An 18,375-nucleotide genomic window follows, 5' to 3' on the forward strand; every position below is an offset into this window, starting at 1 on the left:
TTACATACACTTATGTTTTTCTCAACAGAATAGCTAGTGTTTTTTCGATTTTCAAATCAATTTAATTGGCTATTTTGGTTAATGGCCTTTGTGCCCTAGCCGATGGCCTGGGTGCCCTGGCAGATTGGACACCTCTAACCGCTGAACAGTTAATCAAATGGCCACCCAGACTATTGCATTTACCTTTTTTTTGCACTGACTCTATGTATGCACACTCACTGGACTCTATCCACACACTCACACATGCTTATACTCCAACACCCACACTACATACGCTCACAAACACAAATCACACACACGGATATTGACCACACACACACACTATCCACATAGCTGCTGCTACTCTGTTTACTATCTATAGTGATTGCCTAGTCACGTTTACACCTACCTACATGTACATATTACTTCAAATACCTCGTACACCTGTTCATTGACTTGGTACTGGTACTCCTTGTATATAGCCTGGTTATTGTTATGTATTGTGTTCCTGTTTTCTATTCTAATGGGTAGGAGAGGGGAGGTAGGAGAGGAGAGGAGGTGGTCTGACGCCTGCTAAACTGTGATTGGCATCACTGTTTTTACAGCCCCGTCCCCTCCAGTAGGACACCCAATGGAGATGCAGTCTAAGGGTCCCACCCTGCCCTTCTGGTGAGCTATAGAAAGACTCCAGACCAGCGAGCTCATAACAGAAAACTGTATTTTTCTTCTCTTCTTCTTTTCTATTCTCTTCATTGAACCGATGGTGTTCAGGTCGCCGCTCAAGCTCTTTCACGCCCATCTCTTCCTGCCCCGTGTAACCGATGTGAAATGGCTATCTAGTTAGCGGTGGTGCGCGCTAATAGCATTTCAATCGGTGACGTCACTCGCTCTGAGACCTTGAAGTAGTTGTTCCCCTTGCTCTGCAAGGGCCGTGGCTTTTGTGGAGCGATGTGTAGCGATGCTTCAAGGGTGACTGTTGTCTATGTGTGCAGAGGGTCCCTGGTTCGAGCCCAGGTAGGGGCGAGGAGAGGGACGGAAGCTATACTGTTACATTGATCCTGTTGACCGGTTGCTGCGGAAAAGGAGGAGGTCAAAAGGAGGTCAAAAAGTCATTATTCTGCCAGGCGCACTTCCTCCTTGTGGCCACGAGATGGAGACAACAGACTGTAGAATGCACTGGGGATAAAAGATATGTGGGATGCATGCCAGCAAAGCCACTACACAACACAACACTAAACAATACATTAATTGCACTATAACGGTGCTCACAAACTGTTAGGGCCAACATTAAGCTGTCCCAACACCTTACCACTGCTACACCTGGCTATCAGCGAGCCTTGTCTGGCAGTGAAACAGTTAATTCAGCCTCGTTTACTGCCTTTTAAAAAACATAGCTGATATGGCTGACTTGCTTAAACAAATGTGGTTTCTACTGACAATTGAGATGTACTAACTATGGCATAAGGGGACAACAAGCGGATAAGAGGCAAACCATGATTTCGATTAAGAAATTAATGAGCGAGCTAGGACAGACGTCGTCAATATTACTTTGTTCGGCACTTTTGAAATGTACAGCGACAGAATTCAGAACATGGGCCATTTTTACGGTGTTCTCCCTGTACACCAAGTCTGAACCGTAGGATAAATAAAAGGGGCAAATAAGCAGCCAGTGAAAGCTCTTACAATATTCGATGACTACATTTCTAAAAAACAGGTTATAGGCTACATGTACACCACCAAGTCAGAACAGTAGGCAAAATTAAGAGGTGAAATAGACCAAATTATTAGGGTGAGGCACATGGGCTACTAACAGCTTACTACACAACATACACTTAGTATTACTTTCTTAACTACAGTATACATACCTTGATTACAAAGTTTGATGATAAAATTTGCCCACGGAGGACCGCCACGCCACCTTCCTTTTCAAGTGAGCACAGCACAACAAGGTGAGTCCAAAAATGTCTTGTATGCTGCTGCATTAATGATGTAATATGCCAGGGAGGTATGTATACTGTAGTTAAGAAAGTTCTCTGGATTTATGGTGCTTTTAAGACATCTGGGAACTCAGGAGAAAAAGGTTGAATCATGATGATGTCAGTGATTTTCAGGTCGTAGCTTTAGAAAGAGGCCTGAGTTCTGAATTTACAATTCCGAGTTGGATGAAAGTTCAAAAACGTATTTTCCCAGCCATCCCATCTGGTTTGGGCTTAGTGGGACTATCATTTATTTTTCAACAGGACAATGACCCATCACACCTCCAGGCTGTGTACGGGCTATTTGACCAAGAAGGAATGTGATGGAGTGCTGCATCAGATGACATGGCCTCCACAATCACCCGACCTCAACCAAATTGAGATGGTTTGGGATGCGTAGGACCGCAGAGTGAAGGAAAAGCAGCCAACAAGTGCTCAGCATATGTGGGAACTCCTTCAAGACTGTTGGAAAAGGATTCCAGGTGAAGCTGGTTGAGAGAATGCCAAGAGTGTGCAAAGCTGTCATCAAGGCAAAGGGTGGCTATTTGAAGAATCTGAAATATACAATCTATCTTGATTATTTTAACACTTTTTTGGTTACTACATGATTCCATATGTGTTATTACATAGTGTTGATGTCTTCACTATTATTCTACAATGTAGAAAATAGTAAAAACAAAGAAAAACCCTTGAATGAGTTGGTGTTCTAAAACTTTTGACCGGTAGTGTATTTCTTTTTTTTTTTTACTTAAAATGTGGGGCTCAAACCCATCTGCCCTAAATGACGGGTTGCATGCATGGCTCCAGTAGAATGTCCTTGGCCATTTACATCGCTGTTAGATGAAAATCTAATCTTCAAAACAGAAACTTTTCAGGAAATCAAAAAAACTGCCATATTTTCCCATGAACGAATATACAATTATAAAACTTCAGAAGCTATTTCAAATAGGCCTTGGTCCCAGAGTCATGAAATGTTCAGAGTAGGCTACATTTGAGGGGAGTTAGCCAACTGCTTTCAATAGCCTATCCCTTCATGTAAAAAATGAAAATAGGCAAAAATTGAGTAACATGGCTTTCATCCAACAGCGACGGGATGAACTAAAAGCCCTTTGCGGATTCCCTGTGTGTGTGTGTGTGTGTGTATGTGTGCGCGCGCGCGCATGACAGTACACATCACTGACAACACGGAGATGGTTATAATGTATGACATCATAGCAAGGACACAGTCAAGCTTTCATCAACACACCCCTCTTGTGTCCTTTGGTAAACCACTGGATTTGAACCGTGGTTGTCTGCGCAGTCAGTGCGCCACAAGACTGTTAGTCCGCTGAGCTAAAGCCAAACCATTAGGCTATTCATCAGTGTACCGAACCATCTCTTCTACACGTGTGTGTGTGTGTGTATCGTTTCGTTGGCCAGAGAGACTGTCTGATTGACCATATTGGGTGTGGTATCTTGCACACACAAACACACATACACAATCCCTTATCCGGCGCAGAGGGCAAGCGGCGCGGCTGACGCGTTTTGCGCATTTCCTGAAGCTCGCGCTCACACTGGGAAACCGCTGCTGGCTGGAGAAACGGGTGAACGCGCACAGGGAGAGATATAGGGAGAGAAAGAGAGAGAGAGAGGAAAACGACAGACAGATTGGGGGGGACCGATAGCCGGTCACTGGTTAGCTCTTTAAACCGTGGGACCCACCGGATAAGCAGACAGACATCCCGGGAAAGAGGAGAACCAGTGCTGTTCAAGACAGATTCTGTCGGAGCTGTTTACTGAGTTCGAGCTGCTTACAGCCGGCACGAGACACCGTGGAGGGATTGCGGATGTCTAGGTCTCCTCCCCCGCCCTGAGCCCGGGACAGCAGCTGCTCTACCGGGTACAGTCTCTGATCAGATGATCAGGACCGGAGCCGTTCTCTGTGATTCATGATCGGGCTTCTCTCCTTTCCCCCCACCACCGAGACCTATTCTATAGCGTCGTTATTCGTTATTTCTGCTAACGACAACCCTCGCTATCTCTGCCATCTGCACGGGACGGACTGTAAACAAACACAGAGTGCACCGTCTGTCGTCTGGTCCGACCTGGTTTGGCGCAAGCAGGCTCGGTACCTGACTGTGGGGTGTGTCCTATAGACTCTATTAAGGGCGAAGAGGGGTGTTTTTACCCATGTTTACGTTTTAACATGACCGTGTGTGTGAGACAGTGTGTGTAGGCTATGTGTATGTATCTGTGACAGTGTGTTGTAAATGTCTGACTGAATGGATTCTGGGATGTAGGATTACCTATCTAATATGGTGACTAGTTAGAAAGAACAGACTTACAGACAGACGGACCATCTGCACACACATACACACCAACATGCCAGTGTTCAGTGGGGTGTTGAAGGTGCGTGTGTGTGAGGCGGTGGATTTGAAGCCCACCCCCTGGGCACTCCGCCATGCAGGGGGGAAGAACTCATCCTCATTCCTCCTGGACCCCTACCTCACCCTCAACCTGGACCAGACCCACCTGGGACAGACCTGCACCAAGAACAGAAGCAACTCACCTGCATGGAACCAGGTACTGTACCAGATCCACTTCTCCAGGGCAGCGCAGCATTGGTGGCATACTTTTGCTTCAGCCCAACACAAACACCTGTACTAATCATGTGCTTCAGTTTAGGGCTAGCCTAAAGGTTACAGAGGCAGACTAATGGGCAGAAGGTGGCTGGTGTAAATCTGGCCAACAAAAGTGTGCAGTTGGATATAGATTGACAAAAATTATATTATATTATTCTGTTCTATTTTTTTTGTAGGACTTTACAGCCCAGATGACTGACGGACGGAAATTGGAGATGTCAGTGTTCCATGATGCACCAATCGGATATGACGACTTTGTGGCTAACTGCACCATACAGCTGGAGGACATTCTGCAGAACGGCAGCACACACTACCAGGCCTGGGTAGGAAGACGTGTGTGCGTGTGTGTGCGTGTGTGTGTGTGTGTGTGTGTGTGAGAGAATCATGCTTGCATGATGAGTATCCTTGCCTGAAACATTAAGACATGCATTAGCTCCCCAAGCTAATGCATAGGCGTTTAGCTCAGCAGGCTAACACAGTTTGTGGCACACAGGCTAAATTAATTTCGTTACATTTGTGTCTGTCCGTACTTGTGTGTGACGTGTAGAGGTTGAGGGGGCCTGCTGAGGACTGGGCTGATGAGTATGTAGAGTGCCTTCAGAAAGTATTCATACTCCTGATTTATTACACATTTTGTTGTGTTACAGCCGGATTTCAAAATGGATTGAAACTGACTGCACACAAAATCCCATAATGACAGTGAAAAGCTGTTTTTAGAAATGTGTGTAAATTTATTGAAAATTAAATACACCAATATAGTATCTCATTACATAAGTATTCACACCCCAGGGTCAATACTTGTTAGAATTACCATTGGCTGTGATTACAGCTGTGAGTCTTTCTGGGTAAGTCTCTAAGAGCTTTGCACACCTGTATTGTACAATATTTGCAAATTTTATTATTTTTTTCATTCTTCAAGCTCTGTCAAGTTGGTTGTTGATCTGTGCTAGACAGCCATTTTCAAGTCTTGCCATAGATTTTCAAGCTGATTAAAATCAAAACTGTAACTAGGCCATTCAGGAACATTCAATGTCGTCTTCGTAAGCATCTCCAGAGTATTTGGCCTTGTGTTTTAGGTTATTGTCCTGCTGAAAGGTGAATTAATCTCCCAGTGTCTGGTGGAAAGCAGACTGAACCAGGTTTTCCTCTAGGATTTTGCCTGTGCTTAGCTCCGTTTCTTTATAACCCCCAAAACTCCTGAGTCCTTGCCGATGACAAGCATACCCATAACATGATGCAGTCACCACCATGCTTGAAAATATATAGAGTGGTACTCAGTCAGGTGTATTCAGGACATTTTTTGCAGTTTTACTTTAGTGCATGTTTTGTCATTTTTATTCCGTACCGGCTTCCTTCTTTTCACTTTGTCATTTAGGTTAGTATTGTGGATTAACTACAATGTTGTTGATCCATCCTCAGTTCTTTCCTATCAAAGCCATTAAACTCTGTAAAAGTCACAATTGGCCTCATGTTGAAATATCTGAGCGGTTTCCTTCCTCTCCAGCAACTGAGTTAGGAAGGGCACCTGTATCTTTGTAGTGACTGGGTGTGATCATCCATGTAGTGACCATCCAAGGTGTAATCAATACCTTCACCAAGGGATATTCAATGTCTGCTTTTTTACATTTTACCCATCTAGCAATAGATACCCTTCTTTGCAAGTCATTGGAAAACTTCCCTGGTCTTTGTGGTTGAATCTCTGTTTGAAATTCACTTCTCGACTGAGGAACCTTAAAGATAATTGTATGTGCTGGGTACAGAGATGAGGTAGTCATTCAAAAATCATGTTAAACACTATTATTGCATACAGAGTGAGTCCATGCAACTTATTATATGACTTGTTAAGCACATTTTTACTCCTGAAGTTATTTAGGCTTGCCATAACAAAGGGGTTGAATACTTATTGACTCAAGACACTTCAGCTTTTCATTTTGAATACATTTCTAAACATGTCTAAAAACATAATTCCATTATGGGGTATTGTGTGTTGGCCAGTGACACAACATCTAAATTTAATCAATTTGAAATTCAGGCTGTAATACAACAAAATGTGGAAAAAAGGGTGTGAATACTTTCTGAAGGCACTGCAACACACACACACACACACACACACACACACACACACACACACACACACACACACACACACACACACACACACACACACACACACACACACCCCAGGGCTTCCTGCCCTGCTCTGTCAACCAGTATGAGGTCAGAGTGTACAGATCAATGGATCACTCCGATGATCGATCAGTTTTTATTGATGAGCCAGCCAAGTCAATACTCTCTCTCTGTACTGCTACAGCTAGTTACCCTCTCCCCTCCTCTCCTGTCTCTGTGGTGACATCACTGACTGTGGCCTCCTGGGTAATAACTGGATGGTTGCCGGGCAGTGACATCACTGGCTACGCCCCTCAGTGACCCTCTGTAGAAGTAGGGCAGACTGGGCTTAAGATGCCCTTGTAAACACACACACACACACAAATGGGCCAGTGCATTCACAAGCACAAAGGCACTGGAAAAGAAACCTGATCAACAATACAATGTGTGTGTGTATCTAGTGTGTGTGTATCTAGTGTGTGTCATATATGGCCTTAGTGAAAGGGAAGCAATAGGGTGAAATTTGAGAACTCTCTTTCTGTGTGAGTTGACGTGTGTGTATATAAGTGTGTGTGTGTGTTTGCTGAAAATGCTGAAATCTGAATTCTGAGAAACAAAACTCTCCTGAGAGAGGGAAAGGATAGATCTTTATTCAGACATTTTAATTGATCTATTTAAACAATGTATCAACATTTCTGTTACCATTATTATTACAAATGTACCCACTAATTAATTGCCCTATTATATCTCGAGATGTACTAGTCATCAGTAACAATGCATGTCATTTTAATGTGATGTTATTGGGATTTCACTGTGATTTAAAAAAAGTGATTTTATTAATAAATAGCATTTGAAACTACCTTACTTTGGAAATGTTTACCTATCCATGTCATGGCAATAAAGCATATTGAATTTGAGATAAAGGGAGGGAGAGAAAGGGAGGGAGAGAGAGAAGTGACTGGAGGGAGAAGAAGAGGGACAGAGAGATGATGACAGGAAGGGGTGCAGACACAGTGGAAGTGTAATGTGAGGTGTGTGTGTGTGTGTGTGTGTGTGTGTGTGTGTGTGTGTGTGTGATGGTGTGTGTGTGTGTGTTAAGTGAGAACTCAGATGTGTATTTAATGCTGGCCTCAGTCTCCAACCTACTTTAGGTTCCCTAGACACCAGACACTTACAGATCACACTCAATGATACAGTGGGTGTGTGTGTGGCTAGGGCTGTATCCCTGCATCCTAATTGGCTAACCGGATTAATGAGGTGAACTAATTTTTCCATGTCCATGGCGACAGTAAAGTACTTAAAGTCTCAGCCAGGCAATGTCTCTGAGTGTGTGATTCTAACTTAGCCATCTTGTTGTATGTGTGTGTGTGTTTATATTAGATTTATATTAGGTCTACATATGTATTGCTCTGTGTGTCTGTGTATGGTGGCAGATCTGCTGTATGACAGGCAGAGTGTTGCGTAAGAGGATCTACGGCTGTCCAGAGCTTAACCAAGGATTTAACCCCCATCCCTCTCTAAATCTCTATCCCTCTCTATCACTCTCTCTCGCTCTGTCTATCCGCAGCTCTCTCTCTCTCTCTCCATTTGGAAAATGTAAAATACTTGTGAGGCCAGCTGCCATTGACGCTATGAAGGGTGGCAGGTAGCCTAGGTTACAGAAGCAGGTTCAAATCCTGGTGTGGGTAATAAAACATGTGAGAATTAACTGACAACACTTACCTGGCTCCAGGAGCTATAGGTGCTCCTCTCAATAATATGGGTTTGAATGTCTGGATGTTGGAAATACATTTCCGTCATAACAGGTGGACTATACTACTATTCTATGATGTCATTGGTGTGTGTGTGTGTGTGTACAGTGTGTTGTACATCAAAACAGACTCTTTCTCTCTCCAGGTTGATTTAGAACCAGAGGGGAAGGTCTATGTGATTATCGATCTGTCAGGATCTTCTACTGAAGGTAAAACTACTCTACCCACAACCCTCTGCTTCACCCACAGCCTCCTGTTCTACCCATAGAGAGTGAGGTCAGACACTAGCCCTAGGGCTATTGTTGCAAGGCCAGTCAGCAGAGCTGTGTGTGTGTGTGTGTGTGTGTGTGTGTGTGTGTGTGTGTGTGTGTGTGTGTGTGTGTGTGTCTCTCTCAATCGATTCTCACCCCTTTGTCCTACACCCCGTCTCACACAAGCTCTGACTCTCTCTCTCTCTCGCTCTCGATCTCCCTCAACATGTCAGTGACTAGATCAATATGATATTGCAGTCTGATGCCTGACTGGTAATTTAGATGTTGTGGCGTTTAATCATTGGTTAATTTTTTACAGCTGCTTCCCTGACCCCCTCTCACACCTGAACTTCCTCCCAGTTCAGCTAGCTAATTTATGCTAATATATGCTTATTATTCATTTGTACTATATTTGTATATAAGGACGGGCAAGAACTGGAGAGTCAAAAAGAATAACAGCGAGAGAGAGAGAGAGCGAGGGGAGAAAGAGATAGGGTGGGTGAGGAGAGAAAGAGGAGGTATTTTTAGGAGTTATTCTCTCTGCAATCTGTTCTGTGCTGCTCAGGGGCCTTCTCTCGTCCCCTCCCTTCCCCTCCCTCCATCATCTCTCTTTCTTCTGCTGCGTATCCTCCTATAATTCTTCTACCTTTACTTCACCATCCGCTCCTCTTCACTCCCTTTACCCTGGTTGTTGAGCTTTTCTATACTTTTCCCCCCTTCACTCCTCTCTCACGTTTCCTTATTTGAGATCCTCTGTGATTGTGTGTGCTTGTGTGTGTGTGTGTGTGTTGTGATTGGTCAGTAAGTGTTCTGTGAGTTCATAGTACACCCGTCTCCACGGCAATCACTCACACCTGCCTAACCCCGCCCCTCTGTGTGGTGTGTGTGAACAGATGGATGATGTATTATGTAAAACACACTGATCTCAGTAATGGCCTGTTTAGCTGCTCCACTTTCTCGTTTTCTCTCTCAAACACACGCACACATACACACACACATACACATACACACACACACACACACACACACACCTGCACGCACGCATGCACGCACACACATACACACACACCTGCACGCACGCACGCACGCACACATACACACACATACATACACACACACGCACACAACAATGCACGCACAAATGCACGCACACACACACACATACATACTGTACACACACAGTAACCACCTCTGCAAGACAACCTAGAGAGAGAGAGAGCGACAGAGAGAGTAGGAGGAGTGGAGGTGGTTCTCTTGTCTCATAAGGCTAATTCGGTCCTAGGGACACAGAGAGAGGGAGAGATGGATGGAGGTAAAACGATGGGACTGGAAGAGAAGAAAATGTAAATATCTTCATATTCTGTCCTTTGTTGTAGTGCCCACACAGAAAGACACAAAGAGAGGTAGAGGAGGACGGAGAAAGAGAGGGAGAAAGATACTGTACTTCTAGGAACGATCTCGTGTGCCTAATCCACAATCGGACGCTAGCCCCTACCCCAACCCCAACCTCCCTTAGGCACTGGTGGAGATCTTACAGGATAAGTAATATGGTGCATGGGGTGATTTGGGATTTGGACCCCTCTTTAATGATGCCTGTCTGTTTGTTAGCCTCGGCAGCCAATGAGAATGAGGAGCGTGTGTTCCGAGAGCGGATTGGTCCTCGGCGGCGGCAGGGGGCCGTCCGGAGGCGTGTCCACCAGGTTAACGGACACAAGTTCATGGCCACGTATCTACGGCAACCGACCTACTGCTCACACTGCCGAGACTTTATCTGGTGAGAAACACACACACACACACATCAGTCTCAACCGTCTATCCGCTGTCTCATCATAGTGCTCCCTCTGCRGGCGAGACCCAGATAAAGTGGCTCAGAAATCCGCTACAATAATTATCGTAGCATATCCCTGATTTCTATACAAAATGCTGACTTTCTCTCTTCCTCTTTTCCTCTCTATCTCTTTCTCTCTCTRTTGATTTTATAGGGGAGTGCTGGGAAAGCAGGGTTATCAATGCCAGAGTGAGAACAAGTTGTCTTTCTTTCTGTCTGGGTTCTTGAATGATTATGATAGTTTAGAGTGATACCTGAACATTCTAGAATGAATTGAGACATTATTGAGATGCACATTGTCTGTCTGTTGTATTATTATCGTGTGTTGTTCAGTGTGAAAGTGTGTAATTGTGTGTGTGTTTATTGCAGTGTGCACGTGCGTGGTNCACACACACACACACACACACACACACACACACACACACACCAGCATCAGCCCTCTGTTCCATCCTAGAGCTTCCTCTGCTGGTGAGACCCAGATAAAGCAGCTCAGAAATCAGCCCCAGTAATTATCATAGAATACACTACATGACCATAAGCATGTGGACATGCTATAACAGCCTCTACTCTTCTGGGAAGGATTTCCATTAGATGTTGGAACATTGCTATGGGTACTTGCTTCCATTCAGCCACAAGAGAATTGGTGAGGTTGGGCAATTAGGCCTGGCTCGCAGTCGGCGTTCCAATTCATCCCAAAGGTGTTTTATGGGGTTGAGGTCAGGGCTCTGTGCAGGCCAGTCAAGTTCTTCCACACCAATCTCTACAAACCATTTCTGTATAGAGCTCGCTTTGTGCACGGAGGCATTGTCATGCTGAAACAGGAAAGGGCCTTCCCTAAACCACTGCCACAAAGTTCGAAGCACAGAATCGTCTAGAATGTCATTGTATGCTGTAGCACTAATTTGAAGGCGTGTCCATATACTTTTGGCGATATAGTGTATTTACATTTTAGTCACTTAGCAGACGCTCTTATCCAGAGCTACTTTCAGGAGCAATTAGGGTTAAGTGACTTGCTAAAGGGCACATCGGCAGATTTTTCACCTCGTCGTCTCAGGAATTCAAACCAGCTATCTTTCGGTTACTGGCCCAATGCTCTTAACCGCTAGGCTACCTGCCGCCAATATCCCTGTTTTCTCTACAAAATGCTGACTTTCTCTGTTTCTCACCCTCTCTCTTTGATTTGACAGGGGAGTACTCGGAAAGCAGGGTTACCAATGCCAGGGTGAGTTGTCTGTGTCCGTCTTTCTGTCTGGGTTCTTGAATTATTATGATGGTTCTAGTGATACCTGAACATTCTAGAATGAATCGAGACATTTTTGAGTTGTCTTTCTGTTGTATTCACATCGTGTGTTCAGTGTCCACTTAAGTGTGCAATTGTGTGTTTATTGCAGTGTGCACATGTGTGGTCCACAAGCGTTGCCATGAGCACATCATCACCAAGTGTGCCGGGATGAAGAAGCAGGAGGACACACCAGAGGAGGTATTGTGGACTGTTATTGGTCAACATGGCCACCGTAGAGTTATCATGATGTAATTTGGTTTGGAAACACAAATGCCAAATTCTGTCTATTATAAACTATAGGCCTATATTCCTGGGCATAACTGTGTGTCGAGAGATGCTCCTATATACTAGGTGTAGATTCCTATCTCAGCTCCTAACTCTCCCACCCTCCTTCTCTTTCTCCCTCCTTCCCTCCCTCCTTCACTCCTCCCTCTCTCCAGGTTGGTGCCCAGAGGTTTAGTGTCAACATGCCTCATAAGTTCAGCAACCACAACTACAAGGCCCCTACCTTCTGTGACCACTGTGGATCTCTACTATGGGGACTAATGAGGCAGGGGCTGCAATGCAAGGGTATGGCACCTGTGTGTGTGTGTGTGTGTGTGTGTGTGTGTGTGTGTGTGTGTGTGTGTGTGTGTGTGTGTGTGTGTGTGTGTGTGTTGTGTGTGTGTGTGTGTGTGTGTGTGTGTGTGTGTGTGTGTGTGGTGTGGTAGTATGCAAGGTGGGTGTTCATTGTCAACGCAGAACGTGTGAATATAATGTAGGTCCTAACTATGACGTGTGTGTGTGTAGTGTGTAAGATGAATGTCCACAAGAGGTGTGAGGCCAACGTAGCTCCCAACTGCGGGGTGGATGCCAAAGGCATCGCCAAAGTCCTGGCTGAAATGGGAGTCACCCCTGACAAGATCTCCACTACCGCACAGCGCAGGAAAAAGGTATACACACACACTGACGATGGCAATGATGACAATGGCAATGTTGACGATAACCTTCTCTTTCCCCACTCTCTTTAGTTACCCCCAGGGTTAGACTCCCAGTCACCTTCAGAACTCTCAGACGAGCTTCCCCTCACCTCACCCTCACAGCAAGGTAATACACAAACACACACACACACGCTCACACACACACACATGGACAGAAACATACTCGAATACACAGAGTTGTCTGACTTCCTTTATGTGTGCGTGTGCAGAGCTGTCCGAGTTGGAGCGGCTACAACCGGGGACGTCGCTAGAGGTGCAAGGTTCTCCCTCCTCCTCCACATGCTCCTACGCCTCCTCTACCTCACGGGAGAACGGAGCAGTGAGGAGGACTCTCAAAGACTTCAGTTTCATAAAGGTCCTGGGGAAAGGAAGCTTTGGAAAGGTGAGGAGGAGAAGGAGGGAGGAGCATAGGTCTGTGGCGGTCATGACATTTTGTCAGCCGGTAACTGTCATGCAAATAACTGCCGGTCACACGGTTAATTGACCGTTAATTAACATAAACACATTTAGCATCTCCGGGCATAGCCTACAAGCCACTGATGCAGACCTTTTGAACATCCACATTTTTTAAAAGTGTAATAAATCCATTTAATATAGCCTACACCAGAGATGGGCAACTCCACTTTTCCCCCATCCCTAGCAGACACCGCCGATTAAACTAATTGCATTCTAATCTGAAGATCATAATTAGTTGATTATTGGAGTCAGGTGTGTTAGCTGGGGCCAGGGCAAAAGGTGTGACACAAATCAGGCCCCCCGAGAACTGGAGTTGCCCATCCCTGTCCTACACCATCGCAATAAATCCGTCATTTATTTTAGGCAGGTCTAAAGAAAACATGATGTGAAGAAAATGTAGCCTATTTCAGAAGAACAAAATAGCGTATTCTGAGTCGTTCTTATGTTTGGCCCTGATCTGGCTATGCTATATGGCTACGGGCTACACTAGTTGATTTAGCATTTCATTTCCATGGCATTATTTTAATTATTTTATAGTAAGAACAATACAATTGAACATAGCTGAATAAAATAGAAAGGATATTTTTCTCAGGGAGTGCGCATATGCGGCTATTCTGTGTTGAGCGGTTAACAAAGAAACAGGTCCTCCTATATGCTTCATTTAGAGTTATTTATGCAACTTTACTTGTGATACAAACGTTGGGCTATATGTTTCGATTTCTAATACATTCTAAGGCTGCATGATGCTACTCTAATGATGATTTGAAAAAAGTCGCATGAAAGGTTTTTCAGGCTGCATACCGCCCCAACGCTTTTTTGGTTGCTACATGATTCCATATGCGTTATTTCGTAGTTTTGATGTCTTCACTATTATTCTACAATGTAGAAAATAGTAAAAATAAAGAAAAACCCTTGAATGAGTAGGTGTGTCAAAACCTTTGACTGGTACTGTAATTACAAATAGTTTGTAGACTGCAAATTGACCGCAAGAAGCTCAAACAAATATGTTCCCTAAATCATAATCATTTTCAACCTTTCTTACATTTGTATACGATCACGTCTCTCTATTATGCTTAGGAATACTTGGGAACAGATTTCTTAAATAAAAATCGCTTGGAGCTGATTTCCAAGTGTTATTATTATTTCTTGCACAGAAAACTTGTGGGGCCAAATAATTCACCCGCGGGCTGCCAGTTGGGGAACCCTGCACTAGGTTCTCTGTAGACTATGGGCTCTCCAACCCTGTTCCTAGGCCTTTAGGTTACACTTGGAGTTATTTGGCCACTTGAGTTGTGATACAAACCTTATCAAAACATATAGCCCTATAGGTCGCGCTGTTTCTGGCCTTAGACTGCACACGCTGGGCATCATTCACATGTGATAATATTCTCACCCACTATTCTCAATTTAATCTTGTCTTTACATATACTAAATAATATATGTGTGAAATTATACTGAACAAAAATACAAACGCAACATGTAAAGTGTCGGTCCCATGTTTCATGAGCTGAATTCAAAGATCCCAGAAATGTTTCATACGCACAAAAAGCTTATTTCTCTCAAATTTTGTGGCCAAATTTGTTTACATTGCTGTTAGTGAGCATTTCTCCTTTGCCAAGATAATCCATCCACCTGACAGGTGTGGCATATCAAGAAGCTGATTAAACAGCAGGATCATTACACAGATGCACCTTGTGCTGGGGACAACACAATGCCAATTTACTGACGGAGAAAAATACATGTCATCCGTATGCACTTGAATAGCTTTTCCCACATCCCATTTTCATGCCATCAAGGTAGGCCACTGTTGTAAAGCAAAGCAACGTGCTTAATATTAGGACAGTTGAGAAATTAATATAGTAGGCCTAGCTTATAGAAAGCTGATGGGATCCTCCTCTTTTTAGTGGAGGCCATCAAAACTCTGTTTTGCCACACAATTACATAGCATAGCCTATAGAAATGTTGCACAACATGTGCTTATAGGAATATTAATTGAATTCCATCAAGCAGCTATGAGGAGCTGGCTCTCGCTGGCTCTCGCTGGCCAACAGCTGATCCTATTCCGCTCAAACTCTGAAGTGTTTGATGTGGTTTTTGATTGTATTTGCATTGATGTCAGTGTGATTAGAGGGACAATGGAGCGCTGAGTACCAGGCCATTAGCGTCTGGCCGTTAGCGGGTTCGGTAGGCTACTAATGACCATCAGCGGCATCAGAGTGCAGTTTTGGAGAACCCTAGTTCCCGTGACTCAACTGGCCACTGTAACAGCCCAAGGAGGAGGGAAAGAGGAGGAAGGGACGGAGAATGGACATGGGGATGGAACTAATGTTTAAGGGTTGTGAGATGGTGTAAAGTCTCTTTTTCTCTCTCGCTCCCCCCTCCCTCTCGCTCTCTCCCCTCTCGCCCCTCCCCTCTCTCTCTCCCCCCTCCCTCTCGCTCTCTCCCCTCTCGCCCCCCCCCCCCCCCCCCCTCTGCAGGTGATGTTAGCAGAGCTGAAAGGCAGTGAGGAGGTTGTTTGCCGTAAGGTGTTGAAGAAGGATGTGATCCAGCAGGATGAAGACGTGGACTGCACCCTGACCGAGAAACGCATCCTGGCCCTGGCACGCACACACCCCTACCTCTGCCAGCTCTACTGCTGCTTCCAGACCCGGGTACACACTACACACACACACGCACACATGTACACACACACACACACACACATATACACTCACACCCCAACCCTCTCCCTACTTCTCCAGGACCGTCTGTTCTTCGTGATGGAGTACGTGAACGGAGGAGACCTGATGTTTCAGATCCAACACTCCAGGAAGTTTGACGAGGCTCGCTCTCGCTTCTACGCTGCTGAAGTCACCTCCGCACTCATGTTCCTGCACCGCAACGGGGTCATTTACAGGTAACGTCTCACCTTTAACCCCTGACCTTGAACCACAGCCCACACGTGCCGGCACAACATGAGAATTATATCGTGGCAACTGCTGTTGTTGTACCAGTGTTACGTTTTTTGTTGTTGGTGGCAACCATGTCCTCTCTCTCCCCCTCTCTCAGGGATCTGAAGTTGGATAACATATTGTTGGATGCAGAGGGACACTGTAAGCTGGCAGACTTTGGCATGTGTAAGGAGGGCATCATCAATGGAGTCACCACCACCACATTCTGTGGCACGCCTGACTACATAGCCCCTGAGGTGAGCTGAGCCAGTGTTACACACATTTCTGTCCCCTACGGTGTTTTTAGTTCCTCAGATGTTAAATATAACGATGATTGTGTGTGTGTGTGTGTGTGTGTGTGTGTGTGTGTGTGTGTGTGTGTGTGTGTGTGTGTGTGTGTGTGTGTGTGTGTGTGTGTGTGTAGATCCTGCAGGAGTTGGAGTACGGTCCATCAGTGGACTGGTGGGCTCTGGGAGTGTTAATGTATGAGATGTTGGCTGGCCAGCCTCCGTTTGAAGCAGACAACGAAGACGACCTGTTTGAGTCTATCCTCCATGACGATGTCCTCTACCCCGTCTGGCTCAGCAAGGAGGCTGTATCCATCCTCAGAGCTGTACGTACCATCCCTCCATCATTATACACCTTTGTCTATCTCGTCCCTCCATCCATCCCTCTTACATCTGTGTGAACGGATATCTCCCTTTCTGTTTTTCTGTCTTTCTCTAACCTCGTTGTGTCTGTACTGATCTCTCTCTCACTGTGTGTGTGTGCGTGCAGTTTATGACAAAGGCTCCAGCCCAGAGGTTAGGGTGTGTGTTGTCTCAGGGCTGCGACGAGGCCATTAAGAAACACTCATTCTTCAAAGACATCGACTGGGCCCTGCTGGAGCAGAGACGACTCAAACCCCCCTTCAAACCACGCATTGTAAGTCACAAACACACGCACAAGCACACACACAAACACGTGTCTCCTGGTTGACTCCGCCTTCTCACTCTCTCTCTCTCTCTCTCTCTCTTCTTCTCTCTGTGTAGAAGACGAGGCGTGATGTGAATAACTTTGACGAGGACTTCACCAGAGAAGACCCAGTGTTAACTCCCACAGACGAGGCTGTTATCAGACAGATCAACCAGGAGGACTTTAAGGGCTTCTCTTTCTGTGCAGAGATACAGACATGAGAACTCTACGGTTTACGTGTGTGTATAAAGCCTGTGTTGATTGGTTACAAAGTGTTGTGTCTGTAGAGAAGTCTGAAGCATGGACCGGTGCTACTGGTTACTATTATTATTACTGTCCACTGTAGTGAGAAAAACTATACCTGGGGTCAAGTACATCTGTCAAATACATTCGTAAAATACCTGTGTTGTGCTTTATTTGGTTTGTCTGGTACAAAGGAACCAATAGAATAGTCCCAAAATTGCAAACTCCAATGTGAAAGAAATGCACCGCCTGAACCTGATTATATATATTTTATCGGTGTTTTTATTTCTTGGCTGGATATGTATTGTATTGTTTATTTTCTTGACTGGAGATGTATTTGATTGGTTAATATTGTTTTGTTTGTACAGTTTGTTTCATTTGTGTCCCACTGGTGTCCCACTGGTTCATTTCATCTACTTTCACCCAATCAGAGACGAGTAGTCCTCAATGTAGTACAGACTACCTCACTCTCACACTCTGTGTGTGTGCGTGTGTGCGTGTGTGTGTGTGTGTGTGTATATGTCTCTCTCTCTATATATTTGTGTACGGTGTGTGTGCGTTTGTGACTTTCGTTCCCATAGTACCCCCCCTTTGGCTGAGAGAAGCCATTTCTCTCAGAGAGAAGCCATTTCTCTCAGCCAAAACCACTTTTAGTTCCTGCTGCTTTTCTACAGATATTTCCGTTTTATGTTCTGTTTTGTAAACTGTCAACAGTAGCTAGTGGAGGGAATCGCACCCTTCCCTATATAGTGCACTACTTTATGTACGCACACAGACGCGCACACACACACATCCACACACACTCTAAGAATAATTGTGTATAGTGTACAGTGTTAAATAAAGAGGTGGTTCAATTAGCAGGCCTGTTAGAGGCGATGTAGTGATGCTATGTGCACCCCGGGGTAAAATTGTTCCTGGTCACACTATTTCACTGTGCCAAATGTAGTGTAACAGCAGGAGGGGTGTCGGTTTGTCTGTCTGCTTATAATAAATACTCAACTGTCAACATGAAACTACC

At 44.9% G+C, this 18,375-nt stretch overlaps 1 protein-coding gene across 4 annotated transcripts; it reads left to right on the forward strand.

The window, feature by feature from the left end:
- Positions 1-4,054: 4,054 nt before the first annotated feature.
- On the forward strand, positions 4,055-17,945 carry LOC111967801 (protein kinase C epsilon type). Of its 4 annotated transcripts, none has more exons than XM_070444897.1 (16): positions 4,055-4,517; positions 4,753-4,899; positions 8,579-8,642; positions 10,293-10,458; positions 10,667-10,701; positions 11,904-11,992; positions 12,235-12,364; positions 12,584-12,726; positions 12,805-12,880; positions 12,984-13,156; positions 15,708-15,881; positions 15,972-16,126; positions 16,279-16,417; positions 16,585-16,773; positions 16,938-17,084; positions 17,192-17,945. In XM_070444897.1, exons 1-16 carry the CDS (start codon positions 4,317-4,319, stop codon positions 17,333-17,335), a joined length of 2,172 nt encoding a protein of 723 aa, XP_070300998.1. In that variant the 5' UTR covers positions 4,055-4,316; the 3' UTR covers positions 17,336-17,945. The 4 variants fall into 4 exon arrangements, with proteins under 4 accessions (XP_070300998.1, XP_023848943.1, XP_070300997.1 ...); XM_023993175.2 differs by lacking the exon at positions 10,667-10,701 and adding an exon at positions 11,700-11,734; XM_070444896.1 differs by having other exon boundaries at positions 15,708-16,126.
- The last annotated feature ends 430 nt before the right edge of the window (positions 17,946-18,375 follow it).

The sequence above is a fragment of the Salvelinus sp. IW2-2015 genome, linkage group LG8 (genome assembly GCF_002910315.2).
Source record: "Salvelinus sp. IW2-2015 linkage group LG8, ASM291031v2, whole genome shotgun sequence".
Classification (NCBI taxonomy): Eukaryota; Metazoa; Chordata; class Actinopteri; order Salmoniformes; family Salmonidae; genus Salvelinus; species Salvelinus sp. IW2-2015.

Coding starts and splice junctions, on each gene's coding strand:
- LOC111967801 (XM_070444896.1), top strand. CDS start 4,317: ATGCCAGTGTTCAGTGGGGTGTTGAAGGTGCGTGTGTGTGAGGCGGTG. Junction 11,993..12,234: donor AGGAGGACACACCAGAGGAG/GTATTGTGGACT, acceptor CCCTCTCTCCAG/GTTGGTGCCCAGAGGTTTAG. Junction 13,157..15,707: donor GGAAAGGAAGCTTTGGAAAG/GTGAGGAGGAGA, acceptor CCCCCTCTGCAG/GTGATGTTAGCAGAGCTGAA.